We start from the raw sequence: 16354 nt of genomic DNA, 5'->3' as shown, positions 1-16354 counted from the left end.
GCTTGAAGGGCACAGACCCTTTGATTCGCCGTACGCGTAGAAACCATGCCTGCAATAAACAATACTATTCCCGCTTCTTCGAACACTGATAACCAGGATTCAAGCCATACACTACCAGGATGGGTCCTGATCATGACAATGCCACTTTTAGTTGCGGTGGTTTTGTTTCTCATATGTATTCCCAGGTAACTTATGTCGTTCTTAGTTATTGGAAACTGATACCTGTTCAGTCGGCTAATGGCAATACAGATTATACGACTTGAAGAGATATGGCAGGACTGCAGGCACAGAAGGGTCTAGCAGCTCCCCGGGACCTGCATCGACAGAAGCCACTGGCACTGAAGCCAGAGATTTGCCTCATCTAGATGTTATTGCTCCCTCAAAAACAAGCAAAGAGATGAGGCGGGAGCTTGCAGACGGAGCGCACGTCTCTTGGGCGATGCTGAGTTCGGACATGACATGGTACGTCCTCTTGACTCCTCAGTAATTGTAAGCAACACTTGGCTGATCACTCACCTCCCTATTCAGTTCCATCTGCCTAGAGGATATTCAGGACACTGATATGATTCGTCACCTGGCGTGTGAGCATACGTTCCACTCAGATTGTATTGCTACGTGGTACCTTGCGAAACATGATACATGCCCCATATGCGCATTTCATTTTGCATCGCCCGAGCCTGTGCTGCAGAGGCCAAGCCAAGCGCATGTATCAAGTCATCGGGCAGATGATAGTTCTATACTAGAGCATGTGTAGACCTATATTATACACATTCATTGTCCATTTTGCGACTCCAGCATCCATGCATAGAAAGCCCGGCTATCCTAGTTTTTTCCACGCCTTGGCTGGTGAACCCCAAAAGAGATCACTTTTAGGATCAGAAGCGGCAAAGTTGCAGACGTAGTACGTTAAACAAAAGTCTGTGGCCACAAATGCAACTTCTTGTTCATATCTAGCCTATCCTAGCTGCGCGGCAGAATCGCTACCCATAATGGGTGAAATCGAGTTTAGTAGACCCGATTTGCAAACACACACAAAATGAAAATGCGCTAACGTACATGATAAGCGAGTGCACCAGACAAGCGAGTGGACCAAATATCTGAACCTTCTAAATAAATATTACAATAGAAATACAACAGACAATCTATTTAATTAAATTTAATTACCATACTCATTACCAGAGGCCTCAATACCCTCCTGACAGGTCCTTGCATTATGCCCGGTCTTGCCGCAAGTTCCACAGCGCCGAACCCTCGGTCGCGCCGAACTTCCTTGACCACCACTTCTCGATGATTCGGCCAGTACTTGCATATCTACATCCATCTGATCAATTAGATCCTGACATTCCCGTATAGTCATACTCCCGCTATTCTGCAGGAGCTCGTAATAAGGTATTCTCATGCATTATTGCTGTTGTTCCCTTTGCAAGAGACTTTAAAGTTCCTAGAATTGACTCTGGGGAGCAGCTTTTATGTCTTCTAATTCGTTTCTGAAGGTATTCAGACTGAGATCTAGCCTCAAGCACAGTCTGTGGGGTCTTAGATGCCCAAGGGGTTGAGGGGTTAGTAACCTCCTTGGCAGGCGTTGGAGTCCGTAGCTGCACATCAAGCTTTGAGACCACCTATTCCGGGTCAAAAGGAACTAGTCCAGCTCCTCTAAAACCTCCCTTGATATTTTCCTTAGTTATAGCAGCTTGAAAAGCGTCGTAAAAAGCCGGAAAGAATCGGACTTGGAAATATAGGTGATAGACCTTCTGATTAGATGGTCTATTTCTCGACCATATGCCTTTTTTAGCGGTACAAAGCACCCGACATCAAGGGGCTGAAGGAGGTGGGAAGAATGAGGTGGCATACAGAGTGTGATTATATTGTTCTCCTCACAATATATCTCAAAGTCGGCCGAATGGTGGCTTTCGTGGCCATCAAGGATTAGAAGACGATAGCCACCAACTGATCGGTTAGTTGTACATCGATCAAAGTGCTTTAGCCACTCAAGACCCGTCTTATTATCCGTCCAGCCATTTTGGGTCGTAGCAATGGCCCAAGTGGCCGGGAGGTTGCTTTCTTGGTACCAATTGGCAAGGTGATATTGGCCTGCAACCACGATAAATGGATCGATTGCCCGGCCTTCTGCATTAATCGCTTGGATCGCTGTAACCCATTCCCGATTTCCAGGCTATATTTATTTTGGTCTTCCTCGTCTCTCTGAGCCAGTGACAACTATACCGCTTGAAATCACGCCCATCATAAAGCCAGTCTCATCAAAGTTCCAGATATCATCTAATTGGATGCCATACTTTGCAATTACGTTCTGTACAAGCCTGAACCAATTGCGAATAACAGTTAGGTCTTCACATTTGGCCCTCTGGTAGTCATATCTCGGATGAAAACATGTCTTGAGCTCTTTATGTCGCTTGACAAAGTTAGAGGCCCAGCGCTTGCAGACAGGTGATGCGTCACGATCAGCAAGCAATCGGTTGGCCATTTCTTCAATACCACGCAGTCGCGGGGGAAACCCTCGCGAATCTAGGTCGAGGATAAATCGAATAATAGCTTGTTCCTCTAGATCAGATAGTCTCCGTGACTTAGGTGTAGTATCATATCGAGAAGAAATGCCATGGGTTCGGCGCCAGAGTGAACCATAGGAGACCTGGTATATCTCAGCTGCGCGATGGAGACCTAATTCTGGGTTGTTTTGATAGGCCTGAAGCGCAAGAATAATATTTGCCTCTTTATTTGATTGAGACATGATTGATGGTTGAGGATCAATTGATTAAATAGAAATGTTATAAGTAAGGCATGATTTATTAACAATCTACTTTGCTAAACAAAGAGTCGAAATTAGCTAGAACTAGCCTAAATTTCATCCAGTAGAGGCTTGTACAATTGACTTAGGGAAACTGGTTTTTACAAATGCAGGATTGCCTGACCTTCATGTTCATAGATGCGGATATCAATCCAGTTATGGTCCGAAAATCGAAAGATATCTCTCTGAATACCGATTTTTCAAAACGCCACAACTATCGCGTTACTCCTTCTCTATGTATCAAACGTCCAAGAACTTATAACTACGCTTTGGTTTATTTACCGAGCCTAGTTTAGCTAGATTTGGGCTTGAAACAGCACAGTATATTCTAACACCTACCTAGCGTGTCCCACACTTTATCCATACAACTATTTCGACGAACTACGTCGCACTTCATCTAGTACTTGCTGGAACACTATCATACTCAGTACTTTGAGAAGAATGATCAAGAATCGAGAAATAGAGTTCCAGAACGTCACTCTCCAGCAGATCAAGAAGCTAAGAAACCTTGGGTGCTTCTGGGTCCCCTCCGTATTATTTCCAGGCGTCGATCAAGCGATCTGCGTGTTCTATCATGATATCGTAAAAGCCTAGTTGCCTCCTTCTAAGCTTGAATGATCACCTATATGCCTTGTCCTCGAAAGACATACACCGGACAATGCAGGCAAGTAGTTGTTTAACCGCAAGCGTTTACCGTCTTTGACTCTGTGGCTTATATGGGAAACGAAATGGCCTGGTCCTATCCTTGTCAAGGTCTTTGCGGTTAACTTAAAATAGAGCATTCCAAGAAATAGTATCGGCCGTGATGATGGCTTTAGTGTAGTTGGCCATCCGATCGAAGGCGATCTGTATGAACCAAACTTGAGCACCGTCCGAGTTGTCCGGATGGGTTGGATCCACTTCGTATTTCAGAGCGATCATGTCCCTCAAGAGGTCCTTTTTCCCGTCAATGTCTTTTAAGTGAAGGGCAGAACCCAGTCGACAAAACCACGGGTCTAGCGCAGTAAAGTCATTCCCAGTGTCAATACGCCCTGCTTCTACACTCCGAATGTCTGTCATGGAGTTGGTATGCGGAGAGCACTGAAGGTGGCACTATTGTGAGATGTATCTCCGGTTATTAGCCCCTGAGGCGGGATGCCAACGAAGTGGAGGTATTTCGGCTTTTAATACAATCTCCTCCGCAGCTTCGCCTGGTCCAATGACATGTTGTAAACTCTTAATTCCTTCTCTAATTTGGTCGATGACTTGGTTTCTTGAGCTGATAATGTTGAGGAGGATGATTTGGTCCGCATATAAGGCCAGCTTGAATATTTCGTCGATGATGATGCCTTCTCACATTCTGATAGCCGATAGGAATTAGAGCAGTAGGTTTCTCCCTTTGTCTGGGTGCCGCAACCGAGGCATGGATCATACAACCATTCTTGGCCTGACGGCATATTGGCGAGTACCGGAAGATTTGGTGTTGTTGGGGAGCCAGGGAGTGACGGCAGGGCTGGCACATTTTTGTAATTAATGCGAGCGCGAAGCGTGGTGGAGCAGAAGGTCCTCTGTCTAGCCACTGATGCAAGAGTTAATCTGCAACAATCGCCTCTTCAGTCAACTCCTCACCCTCTCTCCAACTTATAGAATATTCTACAAACATACCTGCTCTTATTGTATCTTCCCTATCTACGTCCCAATGTTCATCTTCATAGCCTCACCAATTTGTTCCACTGAATGACCAGCTTCGAGATACAGAATCTCTTCTAAGCGCAGTAGTTGAGCCATTAATAACAGCAGAGCGCCACGCAGATCATTCCGTGCGAATACAAACCGCCAGGTTGACGCAATAATGCCCTTTGCTATCGCTTAACCGTGGCCAAATGCCGGCAAGTGGCTGGCCAGGCACCTAACAGACAAATAGGTAAGATCTGTTGACACAGTAGAGTGACCTGCGCTGGAACCAAGCTAGCGAGGTATATTCTGATATTATGCCTTATTCTGTCATTATGTCGAAACACTCTTAGGCGCGGATAAGTCCAGCATGAGGTTACTGGTCACAGGTGAGGGGGAGGGTTACCTCAACATCCTGTATGATTTAGGACCGAGTTTAAACAAGATCTAATCCATAGAATTAAAATTGTTTCGGCCCTGGGGGGTTCTACACCCAAAGTACAGTGTGGTAATTATGCTACTTACAGTCCGGACAATTTGGTCATGATGCTCAGAGCCCCACAGCTTCTTACACCGAATGGTCCAGCCAGCTTTAACCCTTCGGTGACGCGCCAAGTTTTCCAAGTGTTTGACGTCCTATCTTGCATAGATGAGCCTCTTCGGCTGATTCTCGCTTGCATGCTCTCAAGTGATTCATGCGGAGGGGCCTGAAGGTCCCCACAATACAAAATATCTGTCGGCAGTGACTGCCTTGAGTACCTTGCACAGCGTCGACAGCGGTAAGATCAGTCTCCATGTCTTGATCGTGTGACCACTCTTTCAGGTATTTTTTTAAAAGACTTCCCTCTGCACTATTCCACTAATCGGGCACTCTGTGTACTGGTGGGGTCCGAAGAAAGGTGGACTCGATCTTTGGCCACTGGCCAGAGCTGTTTCCGGACCATCGTCGGTAATCTATTCTCTCCAGGATCTTTATACGGTTTGGCTACCATAAAGTTCTGTTCTATATTCATGTTTGCAACTCCCTGACGTGCGGTTGCTGGAAAGCATCGTCCCAACTCCATATTTATAGAGGTACGAGACGTTATAGACCAACTCCATCTTAGCCACAAATCGTAAATAACTCTCCACGTGGTTTCTTGTCCCTTATTCCTAAAATTGAGAGACAGAGGTAGCCAATAGCGTCAAAACTGCCAGTATGAGCCCCAAGCAACCTCATCCGCTTGGTGTTCTCGCGGTCCCTCGTAGACAGATAACTCTGGTCCATATTCAGTGAAGGATAACGGTGGAACTGGCTGGGTAAAGGCCATCGAATCAGGCAGCATAGTAGCCATTTGAAATGGTCCCAAGTCCATCATATCGAACACGATGTCTGTAACATCCGAGGCGATAGATCCCTGCTGAGAAGAGATTCTCGGGGTTGACAGGAAACGACCTCCATTTAGACTCTGCGTATTCAACTCTTGGGCGGTGCTAGCATCACTTGGGCTTCCATCACAAGGCCTTAGCGCATTGCTATAGGTACCAAAGGCAGTAGAGCAAACGATTAGCCTATCCACACACTTCTGCGCCTCATTCGCGATATAGTTCTGGATGAGGACGCATTTGCATCCTGTATGCCGCAGTAATTGGGTCTTTAGGTGATAAATTTCGTGAGTCAAAGAGTCGACACACGCCGTGAGATGGCGGTTCTGGTCCTCCATTGCTTTTTCGTGGCAGGCGAGCGCTGAGGCTTCACCACGCTTGCGGAGACGACACTTATTCGCCCCAATGCGGTTACGTTCGAGCACTCGGCGCCGGCGGGGATCCTTGGGAAGATCATCATCACCAAGCTCCACTTGTTGACCCGCTACCTGCTGTTCTTTTGACTGCTTATTTGGTTTTCGGCCCCTTTTCCTTGGCTCGGGTGACTGTGCAGCCTGCCCATAAGCACTGGACTCGGAAAGCGCCTCATTTGCAGCTGCTTGTGATTGTCTTCGAGTGTGGGCCCGCCGGTTCAACTTCTTATCATCTATAGCAGATTGTCGGATATTCTTCAGTGCCCCGTTCCCTTCAAGATTCCCAAATTTCATAGGCTGCGGCGGTAATGGAATGTAGGAGGGCCCGAGACCCGCTCTCATCGTGACCGTGCAGGTATCAATTGCTTGTTCAAATGGTAGCTGCCACCTATTTGACTCGGCATCGGCCGACATGGCTTGATGTTTCGAGGTATTGGTGAAGCTACGGTTATCCAACTGGATGGTAGGATTGTTGGTAAGATGTAGTGGCGAAAACATCATCTAGGTGAGAACGCAAGGTTTCCTAGCATTGTAGAACAGGACTCTACGATAATATAAAGTAATCCAGCTCCTCGAATCGCAATTGCCAGTCAGGATAATAAGTGGTGATAAGAGACCTTAGGGCCAGGGCTGATACCTTGGATATTGAAGAAGGGAGAACTTGAGAGACATTGCCAAGAGCATGCCTAAAAACGCAGGAAGGGCAGAGGATGGCAGGGTAGGATACAAAAATCAAATATAACAGCTGTCGCAAGCAATGCCCTGACCGGAACGTAGTATTCAAGACAGTACGCAAATGCTCATCCATACCCTAGCAAGCATCACAGCATCAGCAGAAACTTAGCTTAATAAAAGTGTGGCTGTTAGCAGAAAACAAGGTTTACTAATGGGAGCGGGATATTCAAACGCCACATCTTTGGAAACCAGGAGGATAGGAAATCCTTGTATTTCAGGGAATAACTTATGCGGCTTCGTGGGCTAGACTGCCGAGAGTTTCAGAGCCCGGCGTTTATTTATCGCCCATGTCCCTCGAGTCTGGAGGGGTGGCCATTTCCTAGTGCCATGGCAAGCCTAGAAACTGGCGCGTAGACCTGCTCGCCGTGCTCGAGCCTCCTCAACACCAACAAGGCTGTGAAGCTTGGAGATTGACTACGGTTTACTATGCGCAAGCATGTGTTTGTACTTGGGAGTTGGGGACCGCCAAATGTGTTTTGCAATATGACACTGCAGAGGTTTCCCAGTCACACTGACTCAACGGAAGAGACCGAGTAAGGGCTCAGGTGAGAATCTACGTGGAAAGATCTTCGCAAGTCTGAACACATAAACCCACATACTTGTTTGCACGGCGGATCTGCATGATTTCGCCCACAATGTGAAGGATTAGGGGATACTACATACGTCTCACTGGCTATTACCGCTGAGGCAACCCGTAGCACATACTCTCCGAAACACCCCGCTCTGGATAGCACCATCGCCCTTTTCATTCCATTCTTCTCTGACGTCATATAAACTTTATCTTGGGCCATGACGGGCATCAGAACTTTGCTACATACGCGTCAGTTAATCGAAGAGCCATGTATGGTCCTGTCTTAGGGCTCCACAAAAGCTTGGGATCATCAATTATGGGGCCTCCGTCGGAGGTAAGAAGAGGACGAATCAAGATCGCTCCGCGGATATCTCAATATCTGCCTGAGCTGCTTTCTGCAGTCATATTTGTTAACTGAGAGCGGCACAAGCTGCGGTGTCATGTCACCGACATGTTTTTTCACATGGTAAACCCCGGCGCGGACAAAATGTTATACTGCAATTGGCGATCCCCCAGTTGAAACTACTCGATTACGCTGTCTGCTCACATGCCAGCGTAGAGAATTAATCACTCTAGGTACACCCGGGACATCAGAACGATATTCTACACTATGCCGAGAAGTTAAAGGAAGAATCCGAGTCCCATGCTTGGCCCTCAAGCACGGGGACATGGCTGGGTTAAAAAGCCCCGCCGGCGGAAGCACTAATGACACACTATTTCGACAGGAGGGGACTGGTAAATATAGAGCTACAGGCAAAAAAGAGAAATTCTGGGGAATCTGGGAACAGCAGGTCATCTTTGAGTTTGAAAAGCGGAGCACACGGTTCGGCATTGGTCAACCGGACCCTGCTAGCCGGACGTTGATACTTGACTCTGAGAGAGAGCACCCATTTAATGAGGTGGTTATGAACAATGTAAAGCCCTTACGCAGGACAGCTAACATTAGCGGCGGCTAACATAGTCAGTGGCATCGGACTATCTCTTTAAGCGGCACAAAACGGCAATGCCGTCACGACAGGGAAGTTAGACTAATCAAGATGAATTAATCAGCTGATACAGGCCAGCTTGTACTCTCGTTGCCATAGAAAGTCAGGAGCCAAATGAACCAGCTGGATTGGATGGCTATACCGCAATAGAAATAGACTAGTTATAGAGGAACAGGCTGGCGATCAATTCAACCATCAACTCAATCTCGTCAATTTTATGGAAGTTGAAGTCACGTGCATCAATTCAATCAATCCCATTTGACACTCGCATTGATTGTTTCAATTCCACCTAGATGCTTTCAACGTTGACCATCGGTTGAAACTGTCGATAATGGCAGTGGTTCAGGGTAGCGCCCAGTCCGTGTAGTCCCATAAGACGCGTCCACAGGACCCCTGCTAGTACTTTTGCCCCGTATTTTTGATGCACGTGCCAACTGCACCTAGCATTAGGGGTTTATGAACGCGTCTCAGCTGTCGTCGCGCTCTATGACCCTTGCAGGAAGATCATTACCTGCATTCCATTCCTTTCCTAACCTTCAAATGACGCCAACGTACCTGTCAAGTGCCAGAGTCCCGACTGCAGCGCACCTAGTACTTCACCTAATAACTTGGATGCTTCGCCAGTCGATTGGAAAGCCTTCCCATGGCACAAGTTTCCGGGTTTCTCGATTTCGGAACGCGTTGGCAGGCACACTTCGTGGGTTTGGCAGCACGGCTTTGACATTCAAGCCCGCGATTCTCCCACGAGGAGGAAATGGGTTTGCAAGCATTGTCCCCGGAGGGTCAGGTCCAAGGTGACAGACTTCACTGCGGTTGGCACACAGAATATCGAGAAACATCTGATCAGGGAGCACAGACTTGTCGACGAGTCCGAGAGGAGGAAGCCACCTGCTCTTTGGAAGGGAAAGCAGGAAAAGACACGCCCAAGAAACATTGTGGGAGGAAGAGTACAAACCGCTACCGACTCTTTCGAATTCGAATGAAGAACCCCCATTCAAGCGTTTGAAGGCAATGAGTGCACTCGAAAGGCACTGAGCTCACAGGACTTCGTCTCTGGTAGGCAGGTGTTCTTGGGAAAGTCCACGGAGTAGGGGCCAAGACGAATATGATCACTGGCTGTCGAGTGCCGACTCTAGGAACGACAATCTTGTGACAGATCCCATCCAATATTGGTGGGAAAGGCGGAGAGACTACCCTCGATTGTCGCGAATGGTCCTTGACCTACTATCAATACCGTCTATGTCGGCAGAGTGCGAGCGTTTGTTTAGTGTTGCTGAGCAAATGGTACCACCGCTGCGGACTCGATAGGAATGGCACAGACACTGAGGTCATGGGTGCGGAATGGCCTAGTCGACGCGGCTGATAGCTTGATTGATGTGTCAGAAGAGGTTGGAAATAGCGTTATATGGGAGGCAGAGGAGGATGACCTAGACGCTGGGAAGTGAGCATTGGGGGACTCGACGCGCGTGTGATATTCAACATATTCAATTCAACGCCATCAATTCAATCTGGAGATGCAGTGGTTCAACTCCACTGGCCAAATGCTGAGTAAGCTTTCAACGCAACGCCACGCGAGGACGAAATTGATGGAATTGAATTGATCGCCAGCCTGTAGAGGAATAACCAGCGCTCATCATATGTCAATCAAATCAACTTTGAGGTCAAAGTTGGTTTGATTGATAGCCCTCGAGCTCAAAGTTGATTTGTTTGATTTGTTTGATTTGTTTGATTTGTTTGATTTGTTTGATTTGTTTGATTTGTTTGATTTGTTTGATTTGTTTGATTTGTTTGATGTTCTATATAAATTCTATGGGTGGAAACCCCTACGCGAAGTCGTCCCCCTCGTGCACACCAAAAGTCAGCTACCCACCCAGCTATCCAACTTTACTCCGCCCTGTCCGACCCAGTTCTTGAGACACTGAGCGCGTTCCAATGTATCCGAGCCCATCGAAAGCCTCTGAGACGTTAACATCAGCTTCGCTAGGCTAAATTGCCTCTCACAATCGCTTGCTATTGCTGGAATAGAAAAGACATCCAGGGCAAAGCTGCTCAGTGAAGGAAACGAGGCCCTGTGGTCTCTCAACCATTGGATAGCATCCTGCGTATCCTGTGGCTCGAGACAGAGGTACCTTTCGAGCTCGCCGACACTGCCACCCGTCGCAAACGCTTTCTTCGTCTTGCTATTAATCCACTGAGTGTACTGATCATCCTCTTGACCCATCGTCCTTGGTGCTGCGTCGTACTTCGTTGTTTCCTCGCACAGTCCCTGGTTCGCGTCGTACCAACGGGTGAAGTAATCCTTGATTCCAGCCTTGGCATCACGAACCCAAGCGAGTTGCTCCTCAGACACCTAAGTCGCCTCTAACCAGCTGATCCCGAACCTCGGGTGAAGAATGATTGCTGCCGCAAACAAGGGAGATTCTCCAAGCTTGTCATAATACTCATTCAGCTTCTTCCACCCGTTGTTGATTGATGCCCGGATATAGGCTCGATGGTGCGCTGGTAATGTGCTCTTTGCGACGTCTCGGACGCTGATCGCTTCTCCGCCGTAGAATAATCAGCCCGAGAATGCAACGGTAAGGCAGATTCTACGAATCTCGGAGGTTGACTCCGCTGTGGTAGCGCGTAAACCTCATCCTCCTCAAAGCGGGCAGGAAGACGGCGAACGCGGCTTGGCCGACCGTTTGACTCTCGGAAATTTGCTGACGCCGTTGCAATCCGCTCCGCAGCATCCACTTGAGTTTCTCCCATCGTCTCCTCCGTAACCTCACTATAGAAGACCTTTCAGTCCTCAAAATGCTCCAACAGATATTCCATTCCTACCAGCACCTCCCACAGGCGTCCATGGCTATCACCTTTACCCCAGTCTTGCATCCGCATCGTCTGAAGGTATATGGGTTTGAGAATCTCGTTGGCTTCGCCAAGAACCCGCCAGTCTTCGCTGGACAATATGTCCTCCACCGGGATCCGTCTTACCCCGTCTTCCTCTTCTTGAGTTGCAAAGATAAATGCTCTGATATCTGTCTGCTTTCGCAAAGCCCTCTCAATCATCATGTAAGTGGAGTTCCACCGCGTTTCGTTGTTCATGACAGCCTCGAGCTCGGCCATAGATTCCTCGCAAAGCCGGTATTCCTCGTGATCCTGCTCCCGGGCAACTCGCTTGAACTGTTCGCTCCGCTGCGGCGATGAACGGATAAACTTGACAATGTTGCGGAGCTTCCCAATAGGTCCCTTCGTGTGCCAATGATCCAGGTCCTGCTCAACAAGACCGCGCATGCCGTTGATGTCAGACTCCAGCTCGAATGACTCGGCGTCTTTGCCAAAGAGAAAGGCACGCGCGACGAGATTGAGCGTGTGCCCATAGCATCGCATCCGGCGGGCTTTGATATCAACAGGTGTCATCGATGGATCGAGCCGCTGGTACATATATTACAGGCAAGTATCATTTGCCGTCATGTTATCAGAGATGGCACAGCCAACTCGCCCCTCAATCTCCCATTCGTGGACGATGTCGATCAGAGAACCCGCAAGGTTCTCGCCACTATGAGCACCAAATTGACGACGCAGAGCCAGCAGACGGGACTGCTGATGCCCCAGTTGATCGATAAAGTGCGCAAATACAGCCATGATTGCAAAGCGATTCGGTGACGTCCAGGGATCGAAGATAATGTGCACCGCTGTCAAAGCGTTACAGAGCTCTGTCTTGATGGCATCTCGCTTCGCTTCAAAGAGCCGATGTATCTCTCTAGTGATAGAGCTACCACTCCACGCCATCTGGACCACTAAATCGCTGTTGAAATGGTTGAAGATCTTCCGAAGAATGCTGTGCTCGAAGATGGTGAATGGCACATCGCTATCAATGACGAAGCCGACGCTTAGTTCTTGGATGGCTTTTATTTTCTCCCTTGGTATGGCGCTCTGTTCAAGCCGGCGCCTTTTCGATGTTGCACCAGAATAAATATCAATGGCACTTTCATCACCAGGACTTGGCTCACTAGACTGGCTGGCTGGGGTGATCCGGTGAGCTCTACGCAGGTCGGTCAGCTGCTGGATATCTTGTCAAAGAGATTGAACGGGATAAGCACAGACTTTCGAAGATGGTCCGCTGCGGAAGACGTGGCTTGCTCCGAAAAGAACTCCGCTGCGCCTCTTTATCAATATGACAGGTCTCGCGACGTACACTGATGCTATTGTCACATTGCGGCCGAGTCAGCTCCAAAAGCTCGAGAGTCTCGGCTTGTACTACAATTCGCCAGAGCCAGCAATAATTTGCGTCGAATGCGGCTTCGCCATTAACCCTACACGCGCGCCGCGTCACCCAGGCGACAAGCATCATATACCTAAGTCTGCCCGCCGTGGTTTGAAGCCACTAATCTATTCTCTCAATCTTTCAAACCCAGAGACACTGCCACTGCGACCAAACGGCTCGCCGCCACACCCAAACCTTACGGTATATAAGGGTTCGGCCTGTAAACATTGTGGTCTTCGCTCTATCAGCGAAAAGGTCTTACTAGCCCATGTGAAGTCAAAGCACAGCAAAGACACCAAGCTCGCAGCTCGACAACAGACGCGACACTGGCTGAGTGATCACATCCAGCAAGGCTTGTCATTTCAGAGCTGGTCGGCGAATGATATCCGAAGGTCATGGATTATCGCCGACAATAACCCTAGCCGCGGCTCTCTACCTTGTAGTACTCTCCTACAAGCTTGTCCAGACGCCGTTAAGCTGCTGGCCCAAAAGCTCTTTGCTGATGAGTGTGCAAGATTAGGGGGTGTAGAAGGAGGCCGTACGAGACGATATGACAGCGCAGCACCGGTATCTATCGCCTTACAGACGAATTGGATGCGGCGTACTGGCTGGGAAACGATGTTCCAAGATACACGTCGTGATATCCTTGTTGCGCTTACGGAGTTACCTAATTGTAGGACCAACCAGCCTATGCCCCTGGGTATCCAGGGAGAAGAAGTAATCTATAGCCTAGCGCGAGACGAACGAAAATTGGCATCGATGATGGTAGCGCTTGATCGCCTCCTCGACCAATGCGGCGAGACCGTTCGGAGGACCGATGTATGCCTGAGAAGATGGCTTCGTTCCAGGTTCCCAGACCGCCCCTACAAAGCGCCCTTCGAGCTGGTGGCAAAGCCGTCTTCTGAGAAGGTCTACCGGAAGGAACTAAAGCGCTTTATCTGCTTCTGGCTTCGACTGTCCCGACTATTACCGACAACTATGCGGGCAATTACAGGGCGAGGGTTGAACAGACATCAGTTTAGAGCTCTTCGTGAGCTCTGGGTGGATGGTGTCTGGCAGTCTGAGGAGCCTGCTGATATGGACCGTACAGATAACCAGGATTGAGGACAGAGTATGAATGATCATGAGAGTGGAGATGATGGGGGTGAAGAAGAGGAGAATGATGATGATGATTATGGTGGTGAAGAGGATGAAGGCGAGGATGAAAGTGAATGTGAGGAGAGTGATGGACACGATACATCGAAATATGACAGCCAGAGTAGTGTGGCTATAGAAGCAGATGATCTCTCTGACGCCGAGTCGACTTCCGCTTGGTCTTTGGACAACCAGGAGCAACTCTCCCAAGACCCCGCGGCCGACGTCTTACTGCGCTTTTGTTACTTTGCTATCGCCGAGGACTTTGAAGGTGGGCTCGCGAGCTCGACGATGCTAGTGTACTTCAGTGCTGTACGCGGGCTGTCAACCCCTAACGGCAACGAATACCTCCAGCCTCACCGGTTCACCCCTATCCTAGCGAGACTTATATACTGTTCTCGGTTGGTCTTTCTCGAAGCCGTGCTGCCTCATTTCTCACGTATCTACGGTGGTATTGCACGCCCACCGCGTCACGGGCTGCTGCGAAGGCTCAATGCGGCCCGGCGCGAGTACATGTGTGATGGCACGTTATCGCCCATGGGCGAATTCTTGAGTCTCTTGTCTTACGGCAACGCTCTTCGGCGGTCTCAAGGGTCCACTTTCCGATTCCATTGGAGCGATGACGGCGAGGTACTGTCCTGGAATGGCAACCAACGACTTTCGATGGTGGACTTTCGTGGCCTGGCTTGTAAAGTGCTGCGCTCAGTCACAGCATCGTGTTCCCGTTTGATGTATGACTGGGAGCCTACTCACCTCGATTTGTCGCTGATTCGAGATAATCTATCAACGACAACACCGGGCTACTCCTTCGTATCCGATCCCGTCAATCAGCTAACAGATGCCTACCCCGAGTTACTACTGAGAGCATGCATATCCCCGGTCGACGGTCTGCTCCAAGAACAGGGTCAAAACCAGAGTACCCGGGATGCCAAAGCCGCTCGCGCATATTTGGAAGCTCACGATGATCACTTGAAGGGACTAATAGTGCTTTGTAACTTTGACGGCGGCCAGTGCGCACGGATTACGGAGCTGTTGACGCTAGAGTGTTTCAATACTGCTTCAAGAGAGCGAGGTATTGGCTTATGGGGTGCAAAAATGTGCTCCATAACTAGGCACCACAGGGCTCGTCTGGGCCACTAACAACGAGTTTTATGTCATCCGCTTCTTTTCCAAACCTGTCTCTCGGCTTATGTTCCAGTATCTCGTCTATATACGGCCAGTGGCAATATCAATCTTGCGTGAATGTTTTCATATCGAGCATACCAACGCACTTCTCTTCTCCCCACTCTCCCAGGTAGGCCAAAAACCAACACCTTGGACCGCCTCAACATTCACCAAGGAGCTTCGGCGGCATTGTAGTGCTGCCACTGGTATCCCATTCGGCATCGGGGTCCAGATGTACCGTCAAATCTCAATTGCTATCACGGAACGCCATGTTCATGCCGCTGTTGCACGCTTCAATAGATTTGGTGATACGACCGGGACGGCGGGGCATGAAGTGGCTTATGCATGGCAGAGCGGACACAGGCCTATGCAGCGGCATACAACCTACGGTCTCGACGGCGCCTATCCAGATCATCTTCAGCCGGCGCTGCTCCGAGCTTATGAACGAGTGTCGGCAAGCTGGCAAAACTTCTTATGGGGATGTGATAAAAGTGGTGAGCCCAGGTCTATCCCCATTGAGGCCGATCGCGCCCAGTTGAACTACGCAAGCACTCATCATAGCCTTACACTATCTCAAAAGCGGCCTTTCATATCAGATTTAGAGGAATCGCCTTCGAATAACAAGCGACTGCGATTGATACCTGATTTGTCGTCTGTGCGCGGTACTATGTCGACTGAAGCAATAGCACAGCCTAGTAGCGAAGAATCACTGGTTATTGGAATCGAAGAAGACGTCAACTCGTTTACCTGTGACTATATGTCCAGACCGTCACCTGAGGGAGATGATAAGGCAGCCGAGCCCATAAGCGACGATGCACCGCTCAGAATCGGGCCGTTCGTCCACGTCGTCGAATTAAACCTAGTTATATGCCTGGATTGCAAGACAGCTATCCTGGCTAGACAGGTAAAGGCACATCTTGTCGATCCCCTGCACCGTCAGCATCTTACACTTAAAGAACGCCGGAACATTAGTAACCAGATCCTGGAGATACTGAACATACTCAAGGATACAGATGACTTACAGCACTGGAAGTTTCCACCTCCGGAGGCAGAGCCAGTACCGTATCTCGAGCCGCCGCTGCATAATGGGCTAGGCTGCAATTCCTGTCGTTACATTGGACGAGATCTTCGCCGGATACGAGAGCACTACCGGCAAGAACATAGTGATGTTCTGGAGAGGGGTAACCCAGTAGACTTAAGCAGGCTAGACCAACAATCACACCTGTGGAGAAATGATGTTACCTATCAGCGCATGTTTAGAGGCGGTCAAAAAAGTTCATG

At 49.0% G+C, this 16354-nt stretch overlaps 3 protein-coding genes across 3 annotated transcripts; 2 read left to right on the top strand and 1 right to left on the bottom strand.

Annotated features, from left to right (window-relative positions):
* Positions 1–269: 269 nt before the first annotated feature.
* Positions 270–365, top strand: FOXG_19377 (uncharacterized protein; the record flags this gene model as incomplete). The annotated part of the gene is made up of 1 exon (XM_018399590.1): positions 270–365. One exon carries the CDS (start codon positions 270–272, stop codon positions 363–365), a length of 96 nt encoding a protein of 31 aa, XP_018242750.1.
* Positions 366–5640: 5275 nt separating this feature from the next.
* On the bottom strand, positions 5641–6648 carry FOXG_06746 (uncharacterized protein; the record flags this gene model as incomplete). The annotated part of the gene is made up of 1 exon (XM_018385406.1): positions 5641–6648. The coding sequence occupies one exon, from the start codon at positions 6646–6648 to the stop codon at positions 5641–5643; it is 1008 nt and encodes a 335-aa protein (XP_018242749.1).
* A 6037-nt stretch (positions 6649–12685) lies between these two features.
* On the top strand, positions 12686–16266 carry FOXG_06744 (uncharacterized protein; the record flags this gene model as incomplete). The annotated part of the gene is made up of 4 exons (XM_018385405.1): positions 12686–13859; positions 13911–14981; positions 15031–16130; positions 16168–16266. 4 exons carry the CDS (start codon positions 12686–12688, stop codon positions 16264–16266), a joined length of 3444 nt encoding a protein of 1147 aa, XP_018242748.1.
* Positions 16267–16354: the final 88 nt, after the last annotated feature.

This window comes from Fusarium oxysporum, chromosome 3 (assembly GCF_000149955.1).
Source record: "Fusarium oxysporum f. sp. lycopersici 4287 chromosome 3, whole genome shotgun sequence".
Classification (NCBI taxonomy): domain Eukaryota; kingdom Fungi; phylum Ascomycota; class Sordariomycetes; order Hypocreales; family Nectriaceae; genus Fusarium; species Fusarium oxysporum.
The sequence above is the reverse complement of the archived record's forward strand: the minus strand, read 5'-3'. Positions and strand labels throughout refer to the sequence as shown.